The following is a 21,555-nucleotide window of genomic DNA, read 5'->3' as shown; positions in this document are numbered from 1 at the left end:
GCCGTGTCCCCTATCCCCAGCTGTGACTCCAGCTGTGACCCCATCCATAGCCATGCCCCCCACTGTGACCCCAGCTGTGTCCCCTATCCCCCAGACGTGTCCCCTATCCCCCAGACATGTCCCCTCCAGCTGTGACCCTATCTGTAGCCATGTCCCCCAGCTGTCCCCTATCCCTAGCTGTGACCCCCCAGCTGTGTCCCCAGCTGCGTCGCTTATCCCCAGCCATGTCCCCGATCCCCAGCTGTGTCCCCCCAGCTGTCACCCCATCCAGAGCCAAGTCCCCCCAGCTGTGTCCCCCCAGCTGTGACCCCTACCCATAGCCATGCCCCCCCTCTGTGACCCCAGCTGTGTCCCCTATCCCCCAGACATTTCCCCTCCAGCTGTGACCCTACCCGTAGCCATGTCCCCCAGCTGTCCCCTATCCCTAGCCGTGACCCCCCAGCTGTGTCCCCGGCCGTGTTGCCTATCCCCAGCTGTGACTCCAGCTGTGTCCCCTATCCCCCAGACATGTCCCCTCCAGCTGCGACCCCTACCCATAGCCATGTCCCCCAGCCGTGTCCCTTATCCCCAGCTGAGCCCCCTATCCCCACTTATGTCCCCCACCCGCGTCCCCAGCCATGTCCCCTCTCCCTCCGTAGCCGGCCACGGCAGGGGAGGACACGTCGTTGGCGCGTGACCCTCCTGGGGACCAGCTTCCTCATCGCCTGCCAGCCGGGGGCCACCCCACATCCGCCCCCGCCTCGCTGCCACCTCCCGGGGTGGCCGGTGGGCACCCCCAGCCGTCGCCTTTAACGGGACCGGTGTCCCCTGGTGTCCCAGGTGAAGGGTGGCTCCACCTCGTCCCTCCCCTCGGCGCCTTCCTGCCTTCCTTGTGCCTGTCACTGGGGATTAGCGAAGGGACAGCCCCGGGCTTGGGGACAGGGAGGGGGACAGGGCCACCCGCCACCTCGTCTGGATGTAGGAGGCCCAGCCAGCGTCCCCCATCCCTGCGGTGGGCGAGGACGGGGACCCCCCCGGCGACCCGTCACCCCTCGGGGCCACCATGAAGGACCGGCTGGAGCAGCTCAAGGCGGTGAGAGACCCCTGGGGTGGAGAGGGGACAGGGGACACCTCGTGGAGTGGGGGTCCCCGGGGCTGGCTGGGACCCTGCTCCCCCAGGAGCTGGGTGACACGGGGATGGGGGTCCCTGAGACTCCACCCCGTGGTGCACGGGGGTGACATGGGGACGGGGGGGCCCTGAGACCCGGGTGCGTGGTGGATGGGGACGTGGCGGGGATGGATGTCACCGAGATCCCACCCCGCGGTGCCTGGGGGTGTCTCGCGGGGATGGGGGTCCCCGAGACGGGGACGTCGCGGGGATGGATGTCACCAAGACCACACCCCACGGTGCACGGGGGGGGGGGCGCGGGGATGGGGGTCCCTCAGATGGGGACATGGCAGGGATGGGGGTACCACAGGGGAGGGGGGGCCCCAAGAGCCAGCCCCACGGCAATAAGGGGGGGGGGGTTACACAGAGGGGAGCGGGGCGGGGGGTGTCACCCCTCTGTGCCATTTGGGGGTGGGGAGGACATTTTGTGGGGACACCAACCCCCCAGACGAGGGCTGTTCCCCCATACTGGGGGGTGCAATGGGGAGATGCCAGCCCCCCCCAACCCCCCCCCCCCCGCCCCGCCAAGGCTGTGTGGGGCAGAGAGGGGGTGTCCATCGCCTTGGGGGGACCGGGAGCGGATGTGGGGTGCCCGCAGTGGGGGGGGTGGGGGGGGAAGGCAGCACCCCGTCCCGCGCCCCACGCCACCGTCGCCGCTTCCTCCTCCCTTCTCCCGCCCGGCCGTGGGGCCCCTGCTGCCCCCCATCCCCCCCCCCCCCCCGCCACCCGGGGACCTCCCTGCCCCATTGTCAGCGGCGTCGGGGGGTGGGGGTGGGGGTGAGGGTGTCCCCAACCCCCAACAGCCCCCCAGCCCCACAGCCGGGCCCTGCCGTGGGGCGGGCAGCGGTGGCAGGGAGGCTTGGCGGGGATTTAGTGGGGATTACGAAGGCAGCAGATAAAACCCTGGGGAGGGACAGAAGGGATTAATTTTATTTTTACCCCGCTGCGATGAGGCAGTGGGGGGCGGGGGGGGGGGGGAAACGGGACTGGGCTGGGGGGGGTGGGGGTGTCCCCAGAAGGGGTCTGTCCCCCTCCACAGGGTGCCACAACCCAGCACCGGTTACCCCTTGGGGCGAGGGGAGGCGGAGGGGACGGGGGTGACACCCAGGGAAGGGACAGAGCCGGCAGCCCGTGGTTGGGGACGAGGGGCGACGCCAGGGTGATGGGTGACGGCCACCTTCGGGTGTCCCGTCCCCTGTCCCCCCCCCCCCCCCCCCAAAGCCGAGCCCCGGCGCTGCTCAGACTTGCCACGGGACGAAGGTCGGGGCCATAAAACCCTATCCCGTCCCCGTCCCTGTCCCCTCCCTCCGGCCAAACCCAACAATCCATTAATTCCATGGCTGCGCGCGGCCAGATGTGAAACGAGCTCGGTGGTGTGTCCCCGTCGTCGTCCCCCTCCCTGTCCCCCCCCCCCTCCGCCACTGCTGCAGATGCCACTCCTTGTGCCACCACATCCCCATGGCTGCCCTCGCCTTGTCCCCTCCCCTGCCAACCCTGCAGAGCTGGGATGGCCGGTGGCTGCCCCGGCCCCGCGGGGTGGCTGTCACCCGGGGGGTTTGGGGGGGGGGGTGGGTATCCCCTGGGGGGGGGGTGACACCCCTGAGCGCTGCCCCCGCCCCGCCGTACCCCGCAGAAGCAGGACGTGGACGATGACACCGAGGAGCTGGAGATCGCCGTGGACAACACGGCGTTCATGGATGAGTTCTTCGCGGAGGTGAGGGGCCGGGGGGGGCGGGGGGGACAATGGTGTGTGTGCGGGGTGGGGCCTCTTGTCCCCGTCCCCGTCGTGTCCCGTCCCCCCCCCCCCGCCACCGACATCGTCCCCACCTTGTTTAGATCGAGGAGACCCGGCAAAACATCGACAAGATCTCGGAGAACGTGGAGGAGGCCAAGAAGCTCTACAGCATCATCCTCTCGGCCCCCATCCCTGAGCAGAGTGAGTGTGGCGGCCGTGGTTGTCCCCCGTCCCCCCCCCCTCCGTCCCTAGGTCCCCTTCTCAGGGACATTCCCGCGGTGGCTTCCCCGTCTCACGTGCTGCGACCCTGCAGAGACCAAAGACGACCTGGAGCAGCTGACGGCGGACATCAAGAAAATGGCCAACAGCGTCCGCAACAAGCTGAAGAGTGAGTGGCCGCGTCCCCAGCGCCGTGCCACCCGGCCCCACGCGTCCCGCTGTCCCCACGGGAAGGCTGGGGTGTGCTGGGGACACCGGGACCATGGGGAAGGTCCCTGACGGGCTGGGGTCCGGCTCTCGGCAGGCATGGAGAGGAACATCGAGCAGGACGAGGCACGGTCCTCCGCCGACCTCCGGATACGCAAGTCCCAGGTGAGCTCCGGTCCTTGGGACCCGCTGCCGGGGATGTCCCCACCCAGCACCCCCTGGTCCTGAGCACCCCGTCCCACCCTGTCCCCCATCAGCTGGAGATGTGAGATGTCCTGGGTGTCCCCAGGTCTCCCATCTCCGTCCCCTGTCCCCACTGAGCACCCCCTCGGTCCTCAGCATCCCGTCCCACCTTGTCCCCCATCAGCTGGAGATGTGACATGTCCTGGGTGTCCCCAGGTCTCCTATCTCCGTCCCCTGTCCCCACCCAGCACCTCCAGGTCCTGAGCACCCCATCGCACCCTGTCCCCCACGGGCTGGAGATGTGGCGTGTCCTGGGTGTCCCCAGGTCTCCCGTCTCCGTCCCCTGTCCCCAGTAGCACCCCGTCCCAGACACACCATGTCTGGGTGCTCCCAGGCTTCACGTCCCTCTGCCCTGTCCTCAACACTCTGTCCTGTCCCCTGTGGGCTGGGACGTGCCACCTCCTGGGTCCCCTGGGTCTCAAGTCCCCAGCCCCAGCCCCAACGCCTTGTCCTGCCCTATCTCCCAGGGTGGGGACATGCCATGCCCAGACCGTCACTGCTCTGTCCCCATCCCCAGCACCCCATCTTGTCCCCTGAGGTGGCTGCCAGAGGTGTCCCCAGTGTCACACCCTCGCTCCTGTCCCCTGGGGCTGGCACGTGCACTGCCTGGGGTATCCCCGTCCCCAGATGTTGGCCCTGTCCCCTGGGAAAAAGGCCCATGGGGACATGCCACGCCTCAGGAGTCTCATGTCCCCAGCACTGTCCCCAGCACTGGTTCCTGTCCCCTGGGGGCTGGGGAGATGCCATGGCCAGGGTGTCCCCAGCCCCATGTCCTTGTCCCCGTCCCCAGCACTGATTCCTGTCCCCTGGGGGCTGGGGAGGTGCCATGCCCAGGGTGTCCCCAGGGAGGAGTCATGCCTGTGGGAACATGTCCTTGTCCCCATTCCCAGCACTGGTTCCTGTCCCCCGGGGGCTGGGGAGATGCCATGGCCAGGGTGTCCCCAGCCCCATGTCCTTGTCCCCGTCCCCAGCACTGGTTCCTGTCTCCCGGGGGTTGGGGAGGTGCCATGCCCAGGGTGTCCCCAGCCCCATGTCATTGTCCCTGTCCCCAGCACTGGGTCCTGTCCCCTGGGGGCTGGGGAGGTGCCATGCCCAGGATGTCCCCAGCCCCATGTCATTGTCCCCATCCCCAGCACTCATTCCTGTCCCCTGGGGAACAAGTACGTGCCGTGCCTGAGGTGTCCCCAGATCCATGTCCTTGTCCCCGTCCCCAGCACTGGTTCCTGTCCCCTGGGGGCTGGGGAGGTGCCATGCCCAGGGTGTCCCCAGCCCCATGTCATTGTCCCTGTCCCCAGCACTGGGTCCTGTCCCCTGGGGGCTGGGGAGGTGCCATGCCCAGGGTGTCCCCAGGGAGGAGTCATGCCCATGGGAACATGTCCTTGTCCCCATCCCCAGCACTGGGTCCTCTCCCCGCCAGGGGCTGGGGAGATGCCGTGCCCGGGGTGTCCCCATCCCTATGTCCTTGTCCCCGTCCCCAGCACTCGGTCCTGTCCCGCAAGTTCGTTGACGTCATGACCAAGTACAACGAGGCCCAGGTGGACTTTCGGGAGCGCAGCAAGGGCCGGATCCAGCGCCAGCTCGAGATCAGTGCGTGCCCCCCCCCCCCGCCCCTGCCCCAGCCCCATCCCTTTAAGCCTGTCCCCACCCCTGTCCCCACGTCCCCACCCCTGTCCCCATGTCCCCGCAGCCGGCAAGAACACGACAGACGAGGAGCTGGAGGAGATGCTGGAGAGCGGGAACCCCTCCATCTTCACCTCGGGGGTGAGTGACACCACGCCGGGAGGACACATAGGGGACCAGGACAAGCCCCCCCGGCTGACGGTCCCCGTGCCACCAACCTCCACCCCCCCCGCCCCCGGCTCTTGTTGCAGATCATGGACTCGCAGATCTCGAAGCAGGCGCTGAGCGAGATCGAGGGGCGGCACAAGGACATCGTGCGGCTGGAGAGCAGCATCAAGGAGCTGCACGACATGTTCGTCGACATCGCCATGCTGGTGGAGAACCAGGTACGGGCGGCGCGGGGACACGCAGGGACCCGTGCAGGGGGACAAGGAGGGACTTGTGCACGGGGTGCACGCGGATGAGCAGGGACCTGTGCACAGGGACAAGGAGGGACCTGTGCATGGGCTGCATGGGGACAAGCAGGGACCTGGGCATGGGGACAAGAAGGGACCTCTGCAATGGGACAAGGAGGGACCTGGGCATGGGGACAAGAAGGGGCCTGTGCATGGGGACAAGCAGGGACCTGGGCATGGGGACAAGCAGGGACCTGGGCACAGGGACAAGGAGGGACCTGTGCATGGGCTGCATGGGGACAAGCAGGGACCTGGGCATGGGGACAAGAAGGGACCTCTGCAATGGGACAAGGAGGGACCTGGGCATGGGGACAAGAAGGGACCTGTGCATGGGGACAAGCAGGGACCTGGGCATGGGGACAAGAAGGGACCTGGGCATGGGGACAAACAAGGACCTGGGCATGGGGACGAGCAGGGACCTGTGCAAGGGACTGCATGGGGACAAGCAGGGACCTGGGCATGGGGACGAGCAGGGACCTGTGCAAGGGCTGCATGGGGATGAGCAGGGACCTGAGCATGGGGACAAGCAGGGACCTCTGCAATGGGACAAGGAGGGACCTGTGGAAGGGCTGCATGGGGACAAGCAGGGACCTGGGCACGGGGACAAGCAGGGACGTGTGCGTGTGGCTGCATGGGGACAAGTAGGGACCTGTGCATGGGGACAAGCAGGGACCTGTGCATGTGGCTCCATGGGGACAAGGAGGGACCTGTGCATGGGGACAAGAAGGGACCTGTGCATGTGGGTCCACGGGGACAAGGAGGGAGCTGTGCAAGGGACTGCATGGGGACGAGCAGGGACCTGGGCATGGGGACAAGAAGGGACCTCTGCAAGGGGACAAGGAGGGACCTGTGCAAGGGCTGCATGGGGACAAGCAGGGACCTGGGCATGAGGATAAGAAGGGACCTGGGCACAGGGACAAGAAGGGACCTGTGCGTGGGGACAAGCAGGCACCTGTGCATGTGGCTCCATGGGGACAAGGAGGGACCTGTGCAAGGGACTGCATGGGGATGAGCAGGGACCTGTGCATGGGGACAAGAAGGGACCAGTGCAAGGGGACCAGCAGGGACCTGTGCAAGGGCTGCATGGGGACAGGCAGGGACCTGGCCATGGGGACAAGCAGGGACCTGTGCATGCGGCTCCATGGGGACAAGGAGGGACCTGTGCAAGAGCAGCATGGGGACAAGCAGGGACCTGGCCATGGGGACAAGCAGGGACCTGGCCATGGGGACGAGCAGGGACCTGTGCAAGGCCTGTATGGGGACAAGAAGGGACCTGTGCATGGGGTGACAAGGACAAGCAGTGTCCTGTGCAAGGGGCCGCATGGGGACAAGAAGGGACCTGTGCATCAGCTGCACGGGGACAAGCAGGGACGGGCGCATGAAGCCGCCCAGGAAGCGGCACGCAGGGCTGCCCAGGGCTCCACGGGGACACGGGGTGACACGGAGCCCCGTGGGCGCCTGCACGGGGCACCGTGGGGAGCCGTACGGGCACGGAGCCGCACGGGGCCGGGTGGTGACCGGTGCCCAGGTCCCCATGGGGCCACCCGGCAGCACCCAACCGTGGGGGTCTTAGGGATGGCGGGGGGGGTGGGGTGGGGGGTGGGGATGCGCCCCACACCGCGGGGGTCCCGGCCCCTCTCTCTCAGCCCCTCTCTGTCCCCCCCCCACTTCCCCAACCCCATGCAATGCGAGGAGCCGCTGCGCGCAGCGGGGAAGGGTGAGTACCTGCGCCGTGGGGGTCGCGCCACGTGCCCTGGGGGCCGTGCCGCCGTGTCCCCGCTGAGGGTGTCCCCTCTCCCGTCCCCCGCAGGGTGGGCTGCTGGATAACGTGGAGCAATACGTCATGCACACCAGCGAGCACGTGGAGCAGGCCAACCAGCAGACCAAGAAGGCGCTGCAGTACCGGGGCCAGGCGCGCAAGGTCGGGGCGGGGGGACGGGGGTCCTCAGCGTGTCCCCTTGTGTCGTCCCCCCCCCGCCTCTTTTTTCTCTCTCTCTCTCTGTCTCTCTCTGCCTTCCGCCCCGCCGCCCCCACCCCGGCCCCCCGGCCCCTGCCCTCCCGCGCGCCCCGTAGGGAGCCATGATCGACCGCATCGAGAACAACATGGACCAGTCCGTCGGCTTCGTGGAACGGGCCGTGGCCGACACCAAAAAGGCCGTGAAGTACCAAAGTGAGGCCAGGAGGGTGAGCCGGACCCACGGCCCCGCTGTCGTACCCCCCCCCGCCCCCAACCGCCCCCCGTCCCCGTGTTACCCCTCCGCAGCCCCCCCCCCCCAGCATCCCACGGGCAGCCCCGGCGTCCCCCTCTGTCCTTCAGCCGCATCTCCCAGTTCTCCCAGGATCTCCCCGTCCCCTCCAGTAGCCACATCTCGTGTCCCCGGTGGTCCCCCAGATGACCCCGATGGCTCCCAGTGACCCCCAGCCACACCGACTGGTCCCCGCTCCTCCCCTCGTGACCCCCCCCCCCATGGGGTTGGCAGCTCTGTCCCTCTCTGTCCCCGTCCCCCCGGCCCTGAGCTCCTTCCTACCCTCAGGTGTGATGAGCTGGTGAGGGCTCAGCCCCTCCTGCCCCGTCCCCGGCTCTGCAGCATCTCTGCTTCTTCTGGGCTCCTCTCTGCCCACCTCTGCTCTCCGTTCCGCGCCCCCCCGCCCCCCGCCGACCCCCGCCATGGAGCAGGCGTAACCGGCCCCCGTCTCCCCTCTCGCCCCCTCCAGAAGATGCTCATTTTGGCGGCGGTAGTGGCCCTCTTGCTGGGGATAGTTGCCCTCATCATCGGACTTTCTGTGGGGCTAGACAAGAAGTAGCCCCCAGGGCGGGGGCTGCGGTCTGTAAGTGTTTTGGGGGGGGTGGCGGCGGGGGTGGGGGTAGAAGAACCCCACCGCGGGGCCACGGGACCCCTGGTCCCACCATCATGCTCTGCCCGCCGTGGGGCTTTGTGCCGGGGTCCGGCTCTCCGGTGCTTCGGTTTCTGCCGCTTTTGGGGCTGGGGGTGCTGGGTGCTGCTTGGGCCTGCGGTGGGGGGGCTCCACGGCGTCTGGGGGCTCTGCGGTGCATGGGGCTCTGCGGCGTGTGTGGGGCTCCGTGGTTTTTGGGGGCTCTGCGGTGTGTGGGGGCTCCATGGCATCTGGGGGCTCTGAGGTCTGGGGGGTCTCCATGGCATGTGGGGACTCTGAGGTCTGGGGGGGGCTCCACAGCTTTTGGGGGCTCTGAGGTGTGGGGCTCCGTGCCTTCTGGGGGCTCTGCAGTGTGTGTGGGGGGGGGCTCCAGGGCGTTTGGGGGCTCTGTGGTGTGTGGGGCTCCATGGCATCTGTGGGGTCTGCGGTGGTGGTGGTGGGGGGTGTGTGTCTATGGCATTTGGGGGCTCTGTAATGTGTGGGGCTCCATGGCATCTGGGGGCTCTGCAGTGTGTGGGGCTCTGCTGGGGGGGGGGGGGCTCCATGGCGTTTGGGGGCTCTGCAATGTGTGGGGCTCCGTGGCGTCTGTGGGCGCTGCGGTGTGGGGGGCTCCATGGCTTTTGGGGGCTCTGTGGTGTGTGCGGTGGCTCCATGACATTTGGGGGCTCTGCGTTGTGGGGGGGTCCTTGGCATCTGTGGGCTCTGTGGTGTGTGTGGGGGCTCCACGGTTTTTGGGGGCTCTGCAATGCGGGGGGTCTCCACGGCATCTGGGGGCTCTGAGGTGTGTGTGTGGGGGTCCACAGCTTTTGGGGGCTCTGCAGTGTGTGAGGGTCTACGGTGTCTGGGGGCTCCACGGCATCTGTGGGTTCTGCGGTGTGTGGGGGGGCTCCATGGCGTTTGGGGGCTCTGTAATGTGTGGGTCTCCAGGGTGCTTGGGGGCTCTGCGGAGTGTGTGGGGGCTCCATGGCATTTGGAGACTCTGCGTTGTGTGGGGGCTCCACGGCATCTGGGGGCTCTGCGGTGTGTGGGGGGGCTCCACGGCGTTTGGGGGCTCTGCCATGTGGGGGGCTCTGCAGCGTGTGTGGGGTCTCCACGGCATGTGGGGGCTCTGAGGGGTGGGGGGGGCTCCACAGCTTTTGGGGACTGTGTAATGTGTGGGGCTCCAGGGTGTTTGGGGGCTCTGCGGTGTGGGGGGGGGGCTCCATGGCATTTGGAGACTCTGCGTTGTGTGGGGGCTCCGTGGCATCTGGGGGCTCTGCAGTGTGTGGGGGCTCCATGGCTTTTGGGGGCTCTGCAGTGTGGGGGGGCTCCACAGCTTTTGGGGGCTCTGCAACGTGTGGGGCTCTGCAGTGTGTGGGGCTCCATGGCTTTTGGGGGCTCTGCAGCGTGTGGTGGACTCCATGCCTTTCGGGGGCTCTGCAATGTGGGGGGTCTCCACGGCATCTGGGGGCTCTGAGGTGTGGGGGGGGTCTCCATGGCGTTTGGGGGCTCTGTAACGTGTGGGTCTCCAGGGTGTCCGGGGGCTCTGCGTTGTGTGGGGCTCCACGGCATCTGGGGGCTCTGCAGTGTGTGCGGGGGCTCCATGGCGTTTGGGGGCTCTGCAGTGTGGGGGGCTCTGTGGTGTGTGGGGTCTCCACGGCATCTGGGGGCTCTGCGGTGTGTGTGGGGCTCCACAGCTTTTGGGGGCTCTGCAATGTGTGGGGGCTCTGCAGTGTGTGGGGCTCCATGGCATTTGGGGGCTCTGTAATGTGTGGGGCTCCAGGGTGTCTGGGGGCTCTGCGGAGTGTGTGGGGGCTCCACGGCATCTGGGGGCTCTGCAGTGTGTGCGGGGGCTCCATGGTGTTTGGGGGCTCTGCCATGTGGGGGGCTCTGCAGTGTGTGTGGGGCTCCGTGGCGTCTGGGGGCTCTGCAGTGTGGGGGGGTCTCCATGCCTTTTGGGGGCTCTGCAGTGTGGGGGGGCTCCACAGCTTTTGGGGGCTCTGTAATGTGTGGGTCTCCAGGGTGTCTGGGGGCTCTGCGGAGTGTGTGGGGGCTCCACGGCATCTGGGGGCTCTGCAGTGTGTGCGGGGGCTCCATGGTGTTTGGGGGCTCTGCCATGTGGGGGGCTCTGCAGTGTGTGTGGGGCTCCGTGGCATCTGGGGGCTCTGCAGTGTGTGGGGTCTCCGTGCCTTTTGGGGGCTCTGCAGTGTGGGGGGGCTCCACAGCTTTTGGGGGCTCTGCAATGTGTGGGGCTCTGCAGTGTGTGGGGCTCCACGGCTTTTGGGGGCTCTGCGGTGGGGGGGGGGGGGGCGTGCTCCATGGCATCTGGGGGCTCTGCGGTGCTCAGGGCTCCCCGTTTCTCGGTGGTCCGCGATGCCGGGGGCTCCGCGTTGCCCCGGATTTGGGCTCCGCGCTTGGCTGCCTCTTCCCTTCCGTCTCTGCCATCCCCGCTCCCTCCGGACCCGCGGTGCCCCGCTGCCGTCCCTCGTCCCCTTCCCCGCCACCCCTCTCCGGCTGGGGGCTCACGTCTCCCCTTTTCCCTCCTCCAGACGCTTCCGACCGTCCCAGCGGCGACGTCTCCCTGCGGGATCTTCCCCGGCACCGCAGCCTGAACCCTTCCTCTCCCTGCTTCTCCCGGACCTGCTGCCCTCAGCCCCCGCGTACCGGCTCCTGCCCGGCTCCCGGCTCCCCTTTCCTCCATCACCGGAGCTTCCCCCCACCGGCCTGTCCCCTGTGGCCCCCGCTTGTCCTGCCGGTCCCTCGTGTCCCCCGGGGGAAAGGGGACAGGACTCAACTATTTATTTTCCCTTTGCCGATAAATCAACTTCTCCTGGTCCCCCATCTCTTGCCGGGGACATCGAGGGGGCTGGGAGGACATCCCGGGCGCTGTGACGCCGTGGGGATGTGGCAGCGAGAGGGGACAACGTGCCTCGGCTCGGAGGGTCGGACCCTCACCCGCACGGTGACGAGGGACGGGGAGACGGTCAGGACGAGGGGGTTGGTGGCCCCGGCAGCTGCCAGCGGGTCTGGCCGCGCTTTGCTGTCCACCGTGCCACGCAGACGGAGCCGCCGGGGACACTGTCCCCTCTTGGCCTTGATGTCCCCGGCTGGCACGTCCCCTGACGCCGACTGCCCCGGTGCTGGGGGGAGCCGGGGCGGGAGGACGCGGCCACGGCGGTTATTTTAATTCTTTTTACAATAAATATCCCCCTGCTGACGCCCGCCCCGCGCCTCTCCTCTCCCTGCACAACGCCACGCCGGGGTGCTGCGGGGACAAAGCGGGGTGCTGCGGGGACAAAGCTGGGGGCTGGCACCCCCAGACACCCGAAACGCAGGGGGCGGCCCTTGGGCTGAGGGCGGCTCCGGCTCAGCTGGCGGCAGCCGTGACATCGTGTCCGGGCTGGTGGCTTTTGCCGAGGACACGGGGTTGGGGACGGGGTTTTGGGGTGCTGTAGCGCCGCGGCCCCTCGGGATGGAGATGTGACAGGGGAACGCGGGGCTGGGGACGCCCCGAAGCCCCACGGGCTCTTGCCGGGATGGGCCAGATCGTCTTCCCCCCACGATTTTGGGTAAGTCACGGCGATGGGGACACGTCGTCCTCCCTGTGCGCTGGCACTTGGTCACCTGTCCCAGGGGGCCATCGGGACAGCCACGTCCCGGCGCGACACGCAACCAGCTCCCACCTCCCCCCGCTGCCTCCCCAGCCCCTCTCCCTGTCCCTCGTCCCACCTCCCTGTCCCTTGCCCCCCTCCCTGTCCCTTGTCCCCCCTCCCCAGCCCCGTGCCACCCGCGGCCCTGCCTCACGGCCCCTCTCTCCCCGTGCAGAAGAAGATCATGATCATGCTATGCTGCATCATCCTCGCCATCATCTTGGCTGCCAGCATTGGGAGCATCTTCGCCTGAGACCCCCCCACCCGCTGCCCTCCAGGTGACCGGGTGCGCGGCGGGGCGGGAGGGGGACAGTCGGGGTCCCCGGTACCACCCCGCACCCGGGTTCAGACCTCGGCGGGGTGGGATTCACCCCCGCCTCGGACTTGCCGGCGGGTCCCTAAGGCACCGGCAGAGACCGAGCGTCCCCAGGCAGCCACGTCGGGGAGTGACGGGGACAGCCCCGTCCCCTTCCTCGGCGGTGCCTCATCTTCCTCCCCGTTGCAGGTGGCCTTTCCCCCCTCCTGCCCCGCCGCCCGGATGATCCTGCCCGCATCCACCTGCGGCTCCAGCCAGCGGAGAGACCCCCCCACCGCCAGCCCCGCGCCCCATCTGTCTCCGAGGACATCCCACCGACACAAACCCCCTGTCCCCAGAGGAGCAGCCACCACCTTCCCTGCTCCCCCCTTCCCTCCCACCACCCCGAAGTCCCCCCTCGCTCCCCGTCCTCCCTTCGGCCGACGGTCGGCGTCCCCTGCGACAAGCAGCCCCCTCCTCGGTGGCGCGGAGCGGCCGGAGGAGCCGCGTTCCTCCCCGGGGCGGCGTAGAGGGCTCTGCCTTGCTCGGGGTGGCAGAAGGAGCCTCTCCCCTCGCTCGGAGCTCCTCTGCGGCGACTTCTCTGTCTCGCCGCCTCTTCGGATGTGAAGCCACCCGCGCCGGAGCCCTCCTCCTCAATAAAGAGATCACCCACGTTCCGCTCCGGGGTGCTGCGTTGGGGACGGGGAGGGGGGGTCTCAGCCATAGGACACAAGCCCTGATGCACCGGGATGCTCCTGGCCCCGTGGTTGCGCCTCCAAAAAAAAACCACAGCAGCCGACGCAGGTCGTCGTGGGAAGGTTTAATTAAGGGGCTGCTCGTTACACCCTGTGTTTCAGGTAGAATTTGCCCCAGTAACGTCCCTTCAGCCGCAGGTCGTAGGGGCTGAGGTACTTGCGCATCCCCAGCATGTTGGCGGTGACGACGCGCTCGAAGGTCCAGGGGTTTTGGTTGTTGAGCTTCTTCTCCTCCTCCTCCTGCCGCATCTGCTGGAGGCCGTCGCGGCTGATGGGGATGGCGGGGAAGGGCAGTTTCCTGGCCACCTGGGTGAGGAAGGGTTTCACCTCCCCAAACTCGCAGCGCCCGCCCACCTCCACCACCAGGCGCCCGCTCTTCACCGCCGTCACGTAGTGGTCGATGGGGCCCTTGCCGCCCCCCATGCGGTGGCCCAGGCTCTTCCGCGTCACCGGTTTGTAGGGGGCCGGCACGCGCCAGATGGCGAACATGGTTTTGGGGTCCATGCTGCGGCCGATGGTCAGGCGGATCATCTCGAAGTGGCCCCAGTGGAGGTACCCGCCCCCCATAGCCTGTGGGGAGAAGGATGGGGCACCTCAAGGACCGAGCACTGGCAGGGTGAGGAAGACAGAGGTTCCTCTGCCCTGTCCTGTCCCCCCCCGCAACCTTCACACGCTTTTTTTTTGGCGGGGGAGCAGCCTCACTGAGGAAGTCTCAAAGCCACATTTCCAATTCAACCACCAAGCCGTGTGGTGCGGTCGACACGCTGGAGGGAAGGGATGGCATCCAGAGGGACCTGGGCAGGCTTCAGAGGTGGGACCGCGCCAACCTCGTGGAGTTCAGCCAGGCCAAGTGCAAGGGTTGGGGCAACCCCACGCACAAATCCAGGCTGGGTGGAGAACGGATGGAGAGGAGAAGAGGAAGACTCTCCCTGAGGAGAAAGACTTGGGGGTGTTGGTGGATGAGAAGCTCAACAAGAGCTGGCAACGTCCGACGGTAGCCCAGAACCCCCCATACCCTGGGCTGCACCAAAGGAAGTGTGGGAAGCAGGGCGCGGGGGGGGGATTCTGCCCCTCTGCTCCACTCGGGGGTAGAGTGCTGCCTCCAGCGCTGGGGCACCAACAGCAGAAGGACACGGAGCTGTCGGAGCGGGGCCAGAGGAGGCCCCGGAGATGCTGGGAGGGCTGGAGCCCCTCTGCTGGGAGGACAGGCTGAGAGAGCTGGGGGGGTTCAGCCTGGAGAAGAGAAGGCTCCGGGGAGACCTTCCAGCCCCTTCCAGGCCCTCAAGGGGCTCCAGGAAAGCTGGGGAGGGACTCTGGATCAGGGAGGGGAGCCATGGGACAAGGGGGAAGGGTTTTACGCTGCAAGAGGGGAGACTTGGATGAGATCAGAGGGAGAATTCTTGACTTGGTGGTGAGCCCCTGGCCCAGGTTGCCCAGAGAAGCTGTGGCTGCCCCATCCCTGGAGGGGTTCAAGGACAGGTTGGACGGGGCTTGGAGCAACCTGGGCTGGTGGGAGGTGTCCCTGCCCAGGGCAGGGGGTGGCACTGGGTGGGCTTCAAGGTTCCTTATAACCCAAACCACTCTGCGATTCTATAATTACATTCCGTATCCCCAAACTGGGGAAACTGGGGCCCTTGTTGATGGAAGTAGCTCAGTCAATCCAGCTTTTCGGAGCCAGTTGGGCACCAGTCCCCTCCAGTCGCTGGTTTCTTTGGAGTTCTCACCGCCCACGGGACGGCTCAGGGCCAGACACGGGTCTCCAGCCTGGACGGCGCCCACTCTTGCACCCACCCCACCTCCTGCCCAGGCTGTCCCCGGCCCCTTCAGGCTTCCCCCTTGCCACCCCCCAGCTCCGGCTGGGGGCGGGGAGCAGGGCCCTGTCCCTCTCACCAGGATCCCGTACTGTCCCTGGGTGAATTCGGTGGCCTCGTGGGACGGGCCGCGGATGTCACGCAGCTGCCGGGGCTCCCGTTTGACCTTGGGCACCGCCGGCACCTTCTCCATGAACTTCAGCTTCGTCCTCTCCGGAAAGGTGATACCTGCCAGGGGACAGGCGTGGCAGGGTCACCGTCCCCAGGACGCCCCTGTGCAGGGGGGCACAGGCTGCCTTGGTTCGGGGGGTGCCCCTGCCATCCCCGGGGGGGGGGCTTCCCCCCCTCTTTAACCCCCTTACCACTGTAGTCCGGGGGCAGCACAAACTTCTTGAGACCCGCCCGGGGGACGGTGACGCCACCGGCACCTGGGGGAGAGAGTGGGGGGCTCAGAGTGGGGCCGGGAGCACCGGGAGGGGGGCCTGGGGCCAGCCCCCGTATCCCGTGGTCCCCTTTTTCCAGACCCCAGCCCCCTACGGCCCCCACCACCTCCCTCCCCTGGACCCCAACATACCCTCATGGAACCCCAACATTCCCCCCCACCCCCCAACATCTCCTCACAGAACCCCAACATCCCCCCCCCCGGACCCCAATATCCCCTCATAGAACCACAACATTCCCCCCGCGGACCCCGACATCTCCTCACGGACCCCGACATCCACTCATGGACCCCGACAGCCTCCTCCAGACCCCAAGATCTCCTCACGGAACCCCAACGTCCCCCTCCGGACCCCGACATACCCTCATGGAGTCCCAGCATCCCCCCACAGACCTCCAACATCCCCCCCGGACCCCAACATCCCCTCACGGACCCCAACATCCCCCCTGGACCCCAACATCTCCTCACGAAAGCCCAAGGTCGTCCCCCCCACCCCGGACCCCAACATCCCCCGCGGACCCCGACACCTCACGGACCCCAACATCCCCCCCCAGACCCCAACATCCCCCCACGGCCACCACAGCCAACCCGGGACTCCCAGAGCCCAACGCCTCCCCGTTAATGCGGGAGGGGGCCCGGGCATCCCAATGCCGGACCCCACCCCCTCCCCGGTTCGGCCCCCACCGCGACCCAGGCGCCCGGACACGCTCCCCCCCGTCCGCCCCGAAGCCCCCCATGGCGTTCAGCGTCCCCGGGAACCCCTCGGAGCGCTGCCCGGGCTGCCCTGACCTCCTCCAGGCGGCAGCGACCGCGGGAACCGCCATCGCCACATCTCCGGGCCACGCCGCCGCCCGCCCGGAAGTGCCAGTAGGGCGCCGCCATTCGGTCCGACCGCGGAGCCGCCCGGCGGGGGACGCTTCCGGTGAGGTCGGTCCGTCCCGCCGGCGCACCCCCGGAAACGCGGAGAGGAATATTAGTTCCGGGTGGAAACCCCCCGGGTGTCCTTCCACGATGTCACCCCCGGTGTCCCCACCCCGGTGCCGGGCAGGGTCCCCACCCCGCCTCGGTGTCCCGTCGAAGCTCCCGTGGCCGCTTGAGGGTCATTGAATCGCTTTGGGTGGAAGAGAGCAGCCGTCTCAGACGCTGTCCCGGTTTGAGCCGCGCAGGCCTGATTTCGCTTCTAATATCCGGGAAAACCGCGTTTTTTGAAGACTCTGGTGTCTGAATTGGCACTGGGGGGGTGAAACGAATAAGAACCTGGGAGGATCCGATGGGTGATGTTGGGGCGGGGGGAAAAGGGACAAAACCCCTAATTCTTCCCGAGTGAAGAAGGAAGGTGCGACGTGTCCCGTTCTGGGGGGGCGGGTCTGGAAAGGAGAAGGTCTTGGCTGACCCCCAGAATGGAAAGCCTGGACCCGGCGGGAGGCCGCGGCCTGAAAACCCCGCGGGGAACCTTGGCGTGGCGTAACCGCTGGCCTCGGGAGCCAGCCCCTGCCTGCAGGTCGCCGTAAACCGCAGAGAAAAGCGGCAAATTCGACAAGAGCTTCGCTCCCCCCCACCCGCCCCCCCGGCCCCCTGCGAGGAAGCAGCAGCGCCTTTTGAAGACGAGCTCCGAGAAGGAGCAGCTCCGGCAAAGGGGCTGCTCGGCCGCCAACGCGTCCGCGCTGCGCGGGGAACGTGGCTTCGTAGAAGGTCATCGGAGGGGAAGCGCTCCAGGACGCGTCCCTCGGTGGGGCGGCTGCCCTGGGACAGCCCCCACGGGCTGCGGGGCCGCGTTTCTTCCCCCCTGTCTAGGTTTGAGCCACACGGGATTAATTGCTCGTCTAATGCTGGGGAAAACTGTACTTTTAGAAGACTCCGGTGTCTGAATTGGTGGCAATATTCGCTTTACAGCCGGCTCTGCTGTGGGGGATTCAAGGTCTCAGCGTTTTCGAGCTCGCCAGGTGCGGGGATGAGGAGGAGCGAGACCCGGGCGCTTGCCCCAAGCTGCCACTTTTGATATAAATTAGAAAGTTTGCTGAATTTCTCTCTGTCTCCCCCTTGCTGGCTGCCATCCTGAGCACTCCTCGCCCCGGTGCCGGAGCCCTGAGCCCTTCCCTTCCTCCCGCAGCTGCAGCGCTCGCAGGGTCCCACATTGGCTGTCCCTGCGGGGATGCACGGCTTCCGCTGGTGGAACGGGCTGAGTATAATCCTTGTGCGTTTTAGATCGGTATCGGCATCAATATTGCTTCTTTAGTCTTATTAATGGTAATCATTTAGGTCTTATTGTACTAAATCTGTTTATATTTCAACCCTTGGGTTTCCTTGTTGTTTCCCCGATTCCCCTTCCCGGGTGGGGCGGGCTCATTTGGGTGAGAGAATAAATATCTAAACGACGACAAATTGTGACGGCTTCCTCCAACCGTAAGAGAGACGCGCACACGCACGCGGGGCTGTGCTGATACCGGCTCTTTATTGCCTTCACAGTGGCTCCGGCGAGGCCGCGCGTCCCTCGGTGCCTTCAGTAGGTGCTGAAGACGGCCTGGATGTGCTCCCCGTCCACCGGTACGTAAGTGCCGACCCCTGCGATGGTGGGACGGGGGTAAGACCGGGGCTCCTTGACCCCCCTGCTCCCTGCGTCGTGTCCCCCCCCCCCCCTCCTCTCCCCAACTCCGTGCTGCCCACCTTCCTGCAGGGCGTCCTCCCCGCTGAGGAACTGCCAGTAGGTCCTGTCCTCCGGGTTGGCGGCCAGCCCGTGGATGGAGACCACCATGGGACCCCAGGACGTCTGCTCCGTCTGGAAGCTGCCGGGGAGACGCGGGGGCTCCGGGATGGGTGGGGGGAAATGCCATGGGTCTCACCCCTCCACCCCGCCCACCCCCCCGCGGTTCTCACCTAAAGACGTCGGGTTCCTTCTTCTCAGCTGCCTGCAGCACCCGCAGCAGCGTGGAGCCGGCCGGCACCCGCACGGAGATGGATTTGTGGAAGTGCTTGCCCTGCAGCGTGTTGATGATGGAGTAGTGCACCTGGATGCGGGCTGTTGGGAAGGGAGAGGGGCCGGGTGGGCACCCAAAATAACGCCACGGGGCACAGGGCGTGAGCGTCCTCCCTGCAGGGTCTTGGGCGCTCCATCTGCGAGCTTCCGTACCTTTCTGAACCCCGATTGGAACCAGCTTTAGGGACTGTAGGCTTGGGGACATCCCGCTGCTGGCCGTGCATTCCAGGCTAGCCGCCTCCAGGTAGGATTTGCCCACGAGGGCCGGCAGGACCTGAGCGATGGCCATGGGCTGGCGGTAGTCGTGGCCGTACACCACGGAGAAAGCTTGGGCGCAATCCCACTCCCGCGGGGCGTAAAACATTGCCGTGGAGCCCAGCGCCTGCGGAGGAGGAGGGAAGCGACGTGAGCGACCCCGGGAGCGGGACCGGGGCGGCCGCGGCGCCGCAGCGCACCCCCGCCACCCCCACCCCGGGGTACCTGCAGGGCCAGCCCCATGCTGTAGATGTTCCCCATCATGCCATCCCTCTTCTCCTGCTCGTCCAGGAAGCCGTTGGTCACCACCGACACCGCTTCCCAGAGCAGGTGCTGTAAATCTTGCCGCTCCGTCCGGTGGTAGGTGCACGCCAGCGCCAGCGCCGCCACGGCACGGGTGTCTGCGACATCCCGGTGTCACCGCCAAGCCCCCGGCGAGCGGGGCTTTGCCAGCGGAGGGGACACGGCGGGGCCGCAGGGGTCCCTTACCCACGGAGAGGTGGCTGGCGGGGCTCAGCGCTTCCTTGGCCAAGGCCGTGGCCGCGTCTTCGTAGCCGCTCACCCCCCCCAGGCACAAGCCCAGGGTGTCCAGGCTCACGCTGTACAGGGTGGTCTTGGGGACGCCGGTCGCCTCTGCAAAGCGAAGGGTGGCCAGATGATGGTGGCCCCGGGGAGGCCGGGAGGAGGGACGTTACGCACCCCCAGCACCCCCCACCCCCGGGTCCCTCCGTGCCATCCCGCCGTACCCAGGCGGTCCATCTCCTCCTTGGTTTTCTTCTGCAGGACGTGGAACAGGTCGACGGTCTGCCCCAGGGCGTGGGTGTGATGGGGGTCCTGGCAGGAGGAGAGGAGGGCGAGCACGTACAGAGCCACCTGGCCCGACGTCATGTCTGCGGGGACAAAAAAGCAGCCGGGATGTGCTGGGGGCAGGGGGGGGACACACGCCACCTGGCACCCCCGAGAGCCGGCAGGGACAGGGTCTACCAGGACCGGGTGCCACGGTGGCCCCCGCACCCTTCCTCACCCTTCTGGGCTCTCTTCACGGCCTCCTCCTTTATCTCCTGGAGCAGCCACTTGCGGGTGCCATCGCCGGTGGCCCCCGCCAGGTTCATGGCCAGCAGGACGCTGGGGTTCGGCGGCTCGTCCTTGTTGACGGAGTCCTCCAGGCGCTCGAGCAGCTCGGAGACCAGTTTGTCGGGGCCAACTGGAAGGGGAAGAGAAGAGGGGGGCGGGTAGGTGGCCGGCCACCCCGCTGGCACTCGCAACAGGAGGTCACCATGGACCCCACGTCCCCTCCATGAAGCCCACCCCCCCCCCCCCCGTCCTCGATGCGGTCTCTGCGGTGTCCCCGCCGTGGGGCTGACACTCACCGCAGCTGTGGGTGGCCGCGCCGCCCACCAGGGCCAGCAGGACCCCGATGCCCAAAGCCGCGCCGAGCATCTCGTTGTCCTCGGGGCAAGCAGATCCGCTGAGGCTAGCGGAGACCCGGCGGGGACTCGTCTCTCCGGGCGTCCTCTCTCGGCTTTTAGCTGCTCTCGGCGTCCTTCTGCCGTCACCTGCCCTCCCACCGCCGTCCTGGCACTTGCCAAGCGTCGCCGGCTTATCTGTGTGCCCAAGGGTGTCAAACAGAGCCGGAGGGGGACGGCTGCGGGGTCAGTGATTTTCCATTCGAGGCCAGTGACACGGTGAGGGACCCGTCGTACGGCCGGGAGTTCACGGGGCCGGATGGGATCCATCCCCGGGCAGGGAAGGAGCTGGCGGGTGTCACAGCAGGACAACCCCTCCCGGGGCGCCTGGGGAGGTCTCCGCTGGCTGGAAGCTCACCAGCCGTATCCAAACTTCTGAGAAAGGCTTGTACTTCCCAAGAAACCTTTTTAGTTTAACCTAAGCGCCGGGAAAAATTATGGAGAAGGTTATCCCGGGTGCCGTTGACACGCTTTTAAAGGACGATGCCACCACCGGGCACGCTCCGCCCGGGTCGATGAAGGGAAAATCCCGTCCAAGTGATTTGATGTCTTGCTGCGATAAGGCCGCCCGCCTGGCGGATGACGGGAAGGCGGTGGGTGTTGTTTTTCTCGGATTTTTAGGAAGGCTTTTGGATCCTGTCCCTCCCAGCATCCTTCCGGACGAGGCGAACCCTGCAGCGGGACGGGGCCCCTGGCCAGTTTGCTGGTGGTAAACTGGGAGGCGCTGGTGACTCTCTCGAGGGACGAGAGCCCGGCGGAGGGATCTGGCTGGATGGGCGCTTCGGCCGATCGTCAACGGCAGGGAATTTAAGAAGGATAAACGCCGGATTCTGCACCCGGGAGGGAGCGCGCTGGTGGCGACCTTCCTTCCTGGTGTGGGCGACCACGTAGTGGCCACGGTTACGCAGCAGCTCTGGCACCAGCGCTGGGGCAGCCGTGGGGCGAGCAGGACACAGGGGCTCGGGGGTGGCTCTGGGTCCCCCAACTGGGTCATCTTCTGCCCCAGGGGGCTGCCCGTGGGCTACAGGGGTGTCAGGGGCCACCAAGGAGGAGAGGGTCCGGCCAGCGCCCGTCGCCGTGTCCCCGCTGTCGCCCCGTCCCCTGCCTGCTGGCCCAAGCCCGGTGGCAACCGGGCAGGCTGGGGGGCCCTGTGTCCCCTCACCCCAGCACATCCCGAGGGACGGGGGTCAGCGCCCCTCTGTGCCTCAGTTTCCCCAGAGGCTCTGCCGTGGGAAGGTGCCCCAAGGACACGCTCGTCACCCTCCTTTTGGGGCCATGAGGGCAGCACACGGGCCGGAGAGTGACCCCCACCTTCTCCATCCCCCCCCCCAGGCAGGGACAGGGATGGGGCCGGGACAGGGACCAGGACCAAGGGAAGGAGCAGGGACAGGGAGAGGGACAGGGCGGGGG

General features: G+C 67.3%; 3 protein-coding genes across 9 annotated transcripts; 1 reads left to right on the top strand and 2 right to left on the bottom strand.

Annotated features, from left to right (window-relative positions):
* The first annotated feature begins 706 nt into the window (after positions 1-706).
* STX3 (syntaxin 3) lies at positions 707-13,004 on the top strand. 7 transcript variants are annotated; one of them, XM_063333754.1, is made up of 11 exons: positions 707-1,072; positions 2,781-2,861; positions 2,984-3,083; positions 3,196-3,270; positions 3,406-3,473; positions 5,030-5,138; positions 5,239-5,312; positions 5,423-5,557; positions 7,700-7,796; positions 12,326-12,428; positions 12,656-13,003. In XM_063333754.1, the coding sequence occupies exons 1-11, from the start codon at positions 1,043-1,045 to the stop codon at positions 12,690-12,692; spliced, it is 909 nt and encodes a 302-aa protein (XP_063189824.1). In that variant the 5' UTR covers positions 707-1,042; the 3' UTR covers positions 12,693-13,003. The 7 variants fall into 7 exon arrangements, with proteins under 7 accessions (XP_063189824.1, XP_063189825.1, XP_063189829.1 ...); XM_063333755.1 differs by having other exon boundaries at positions 708-1,072; positions 12,326-12,436; positions 12,656-13,004; XM_063333759.1 differs by having other exon boundaries at positions 708-1,072; positions 7,700-7,810.
* A 244-nt stretch (positions 13,005-13,248) lies between these two features.
* Positions 13,249-16,371, bottom strand: MRPL16 (mitochondrial ribosomal protein L16). Its single transcript, XM_063332232.1, has 4 exons — positions 16,240-16,371; positions 15,374-15,439; positions 15,091-15,239; positions 13,249-13,770 (listed from the first exon to the last, which is right to left on the bottom strand). Exons 1-4 carry the CDS (start codon positions 16,280-16,282, stop codon positions 13,285-13,287), a joined length of 744 nt encoding a protein of 247 aa, XP_063188302.1. The 5' UTR covers positions 16,283-16,371; the 3' UTR covers positions 13,249-13,284.
* Positions 16,372-17,743: 1,372 nt separating this feature from the next.
* Positions 17,744-20,277, bottom strand: CBLIF (cobalamin binding intrinsic factor). Its single transcript, XM_063332431.1, has 9 exons — positions 20,050-20,277; positions 19,704-19,883; positions 19,426-19,569; positions 19,169-19,312; positions 18,905-19,080; positions 18,578-18,806; positions 18,325-18,466; positions 18,115-18,233; positions 17,744-18,012 (listed from the first exon to the last, which is right to left on the bottom strand). The coding sequence occupies exons 1-9, from the start codon at positions 20,117-20,119 to the stop codon at positions 17,951-17,953; spliced, it is 1,266 nt and encodes a 421-aa protein (XP_063188501.1). The 5' UTR covers positions 20,120-20,277; the 3' UTR covers positions 17,744-17,950.
* Positions 20,278-21,555: the final 1,278 nt, after the last annotated feature.

Source organism: Chroicocephalus ridibundus, chromosome 4 (assembly GCF_963924245.1).
Source record: "Chroicocephalus ridibundus chromosome 4, bChrRid1.1, whole genome shotgun sequence".
NCBI classification, from domain to species: domain Eukaryota; kingdom Metazoa; phylum Chordata; class Aves; order Charadriiformes; family Laridae; genus Chroicocephalus; species Chroicocephalus ridibundus.
The sequence above is the reverse complement of the archived record's forward strand: the minus strand, read 5'-3'. Positions and strand labels throughout refer to the sequence as shown.

Coding starts and splice junctions, on each gene's coding strand:
- STX3 (XM_063333754.1), top strand. CDS start 1,043: ATGAAGGACCGGCTGGAGCAGCTCAAGGCG. Junction 1,073..2,780: donor GGCTGGAGCAGCTCAAGGCG/GTGAGAGACCCC, acceptor CGTACCCCGCAG/AAGCAGGACGTGGACGATGA. Junction 5,139..5,238: donor CCAGCGCCAGCTCGAGATCA/GTGCGTGCCCCC, acceptor ATGTCCCCGCAG/CCGGCAAGAACACGACAGAC.
- MRPL16 (XM_063332232.1), bottom strand. CDS start 16,282: ATGTGGCGATGGCGGTTCCCGCGGTCGCTGCCGCCTGGAGGAG. Junction 15,240..15,373: donor GCTGCCCCCGGACTACAGTG/GTAAGGGGGTTA, acceptor GTCCCCTGGCAG/GTATCACCTTTCCGGAGAGG. Junction 13,771..15,090: donor AGGGACAGTACGGGATCCTG/GTGAGAGGGACA, acceptor TTCTCCCCACAG/GCTATGGGGGGCGGGTACCT.
- CBLIF (XM_063332431.1), bottom strand. CDS start 20,119: ATGCTCGGCGCGGCTTTGGGCATCGGGGTCCTGCTGGCCCTGGTGGGC. Junction 19,884..20,049: donor CGCGGCCACCCACAGCTGCG/GTGAGTGTCAGC, acceptor TTCCCCTTCCAG/TTGGCCCCGACAAACTGGTC. Junction 18,807..18,904: donor GCATGGGGCTGGCCCTGCAG/GTACCCCGGGGT, acceptor CCTCCTCCGCAG/GCGCTGGGCTCCACGGCAAT.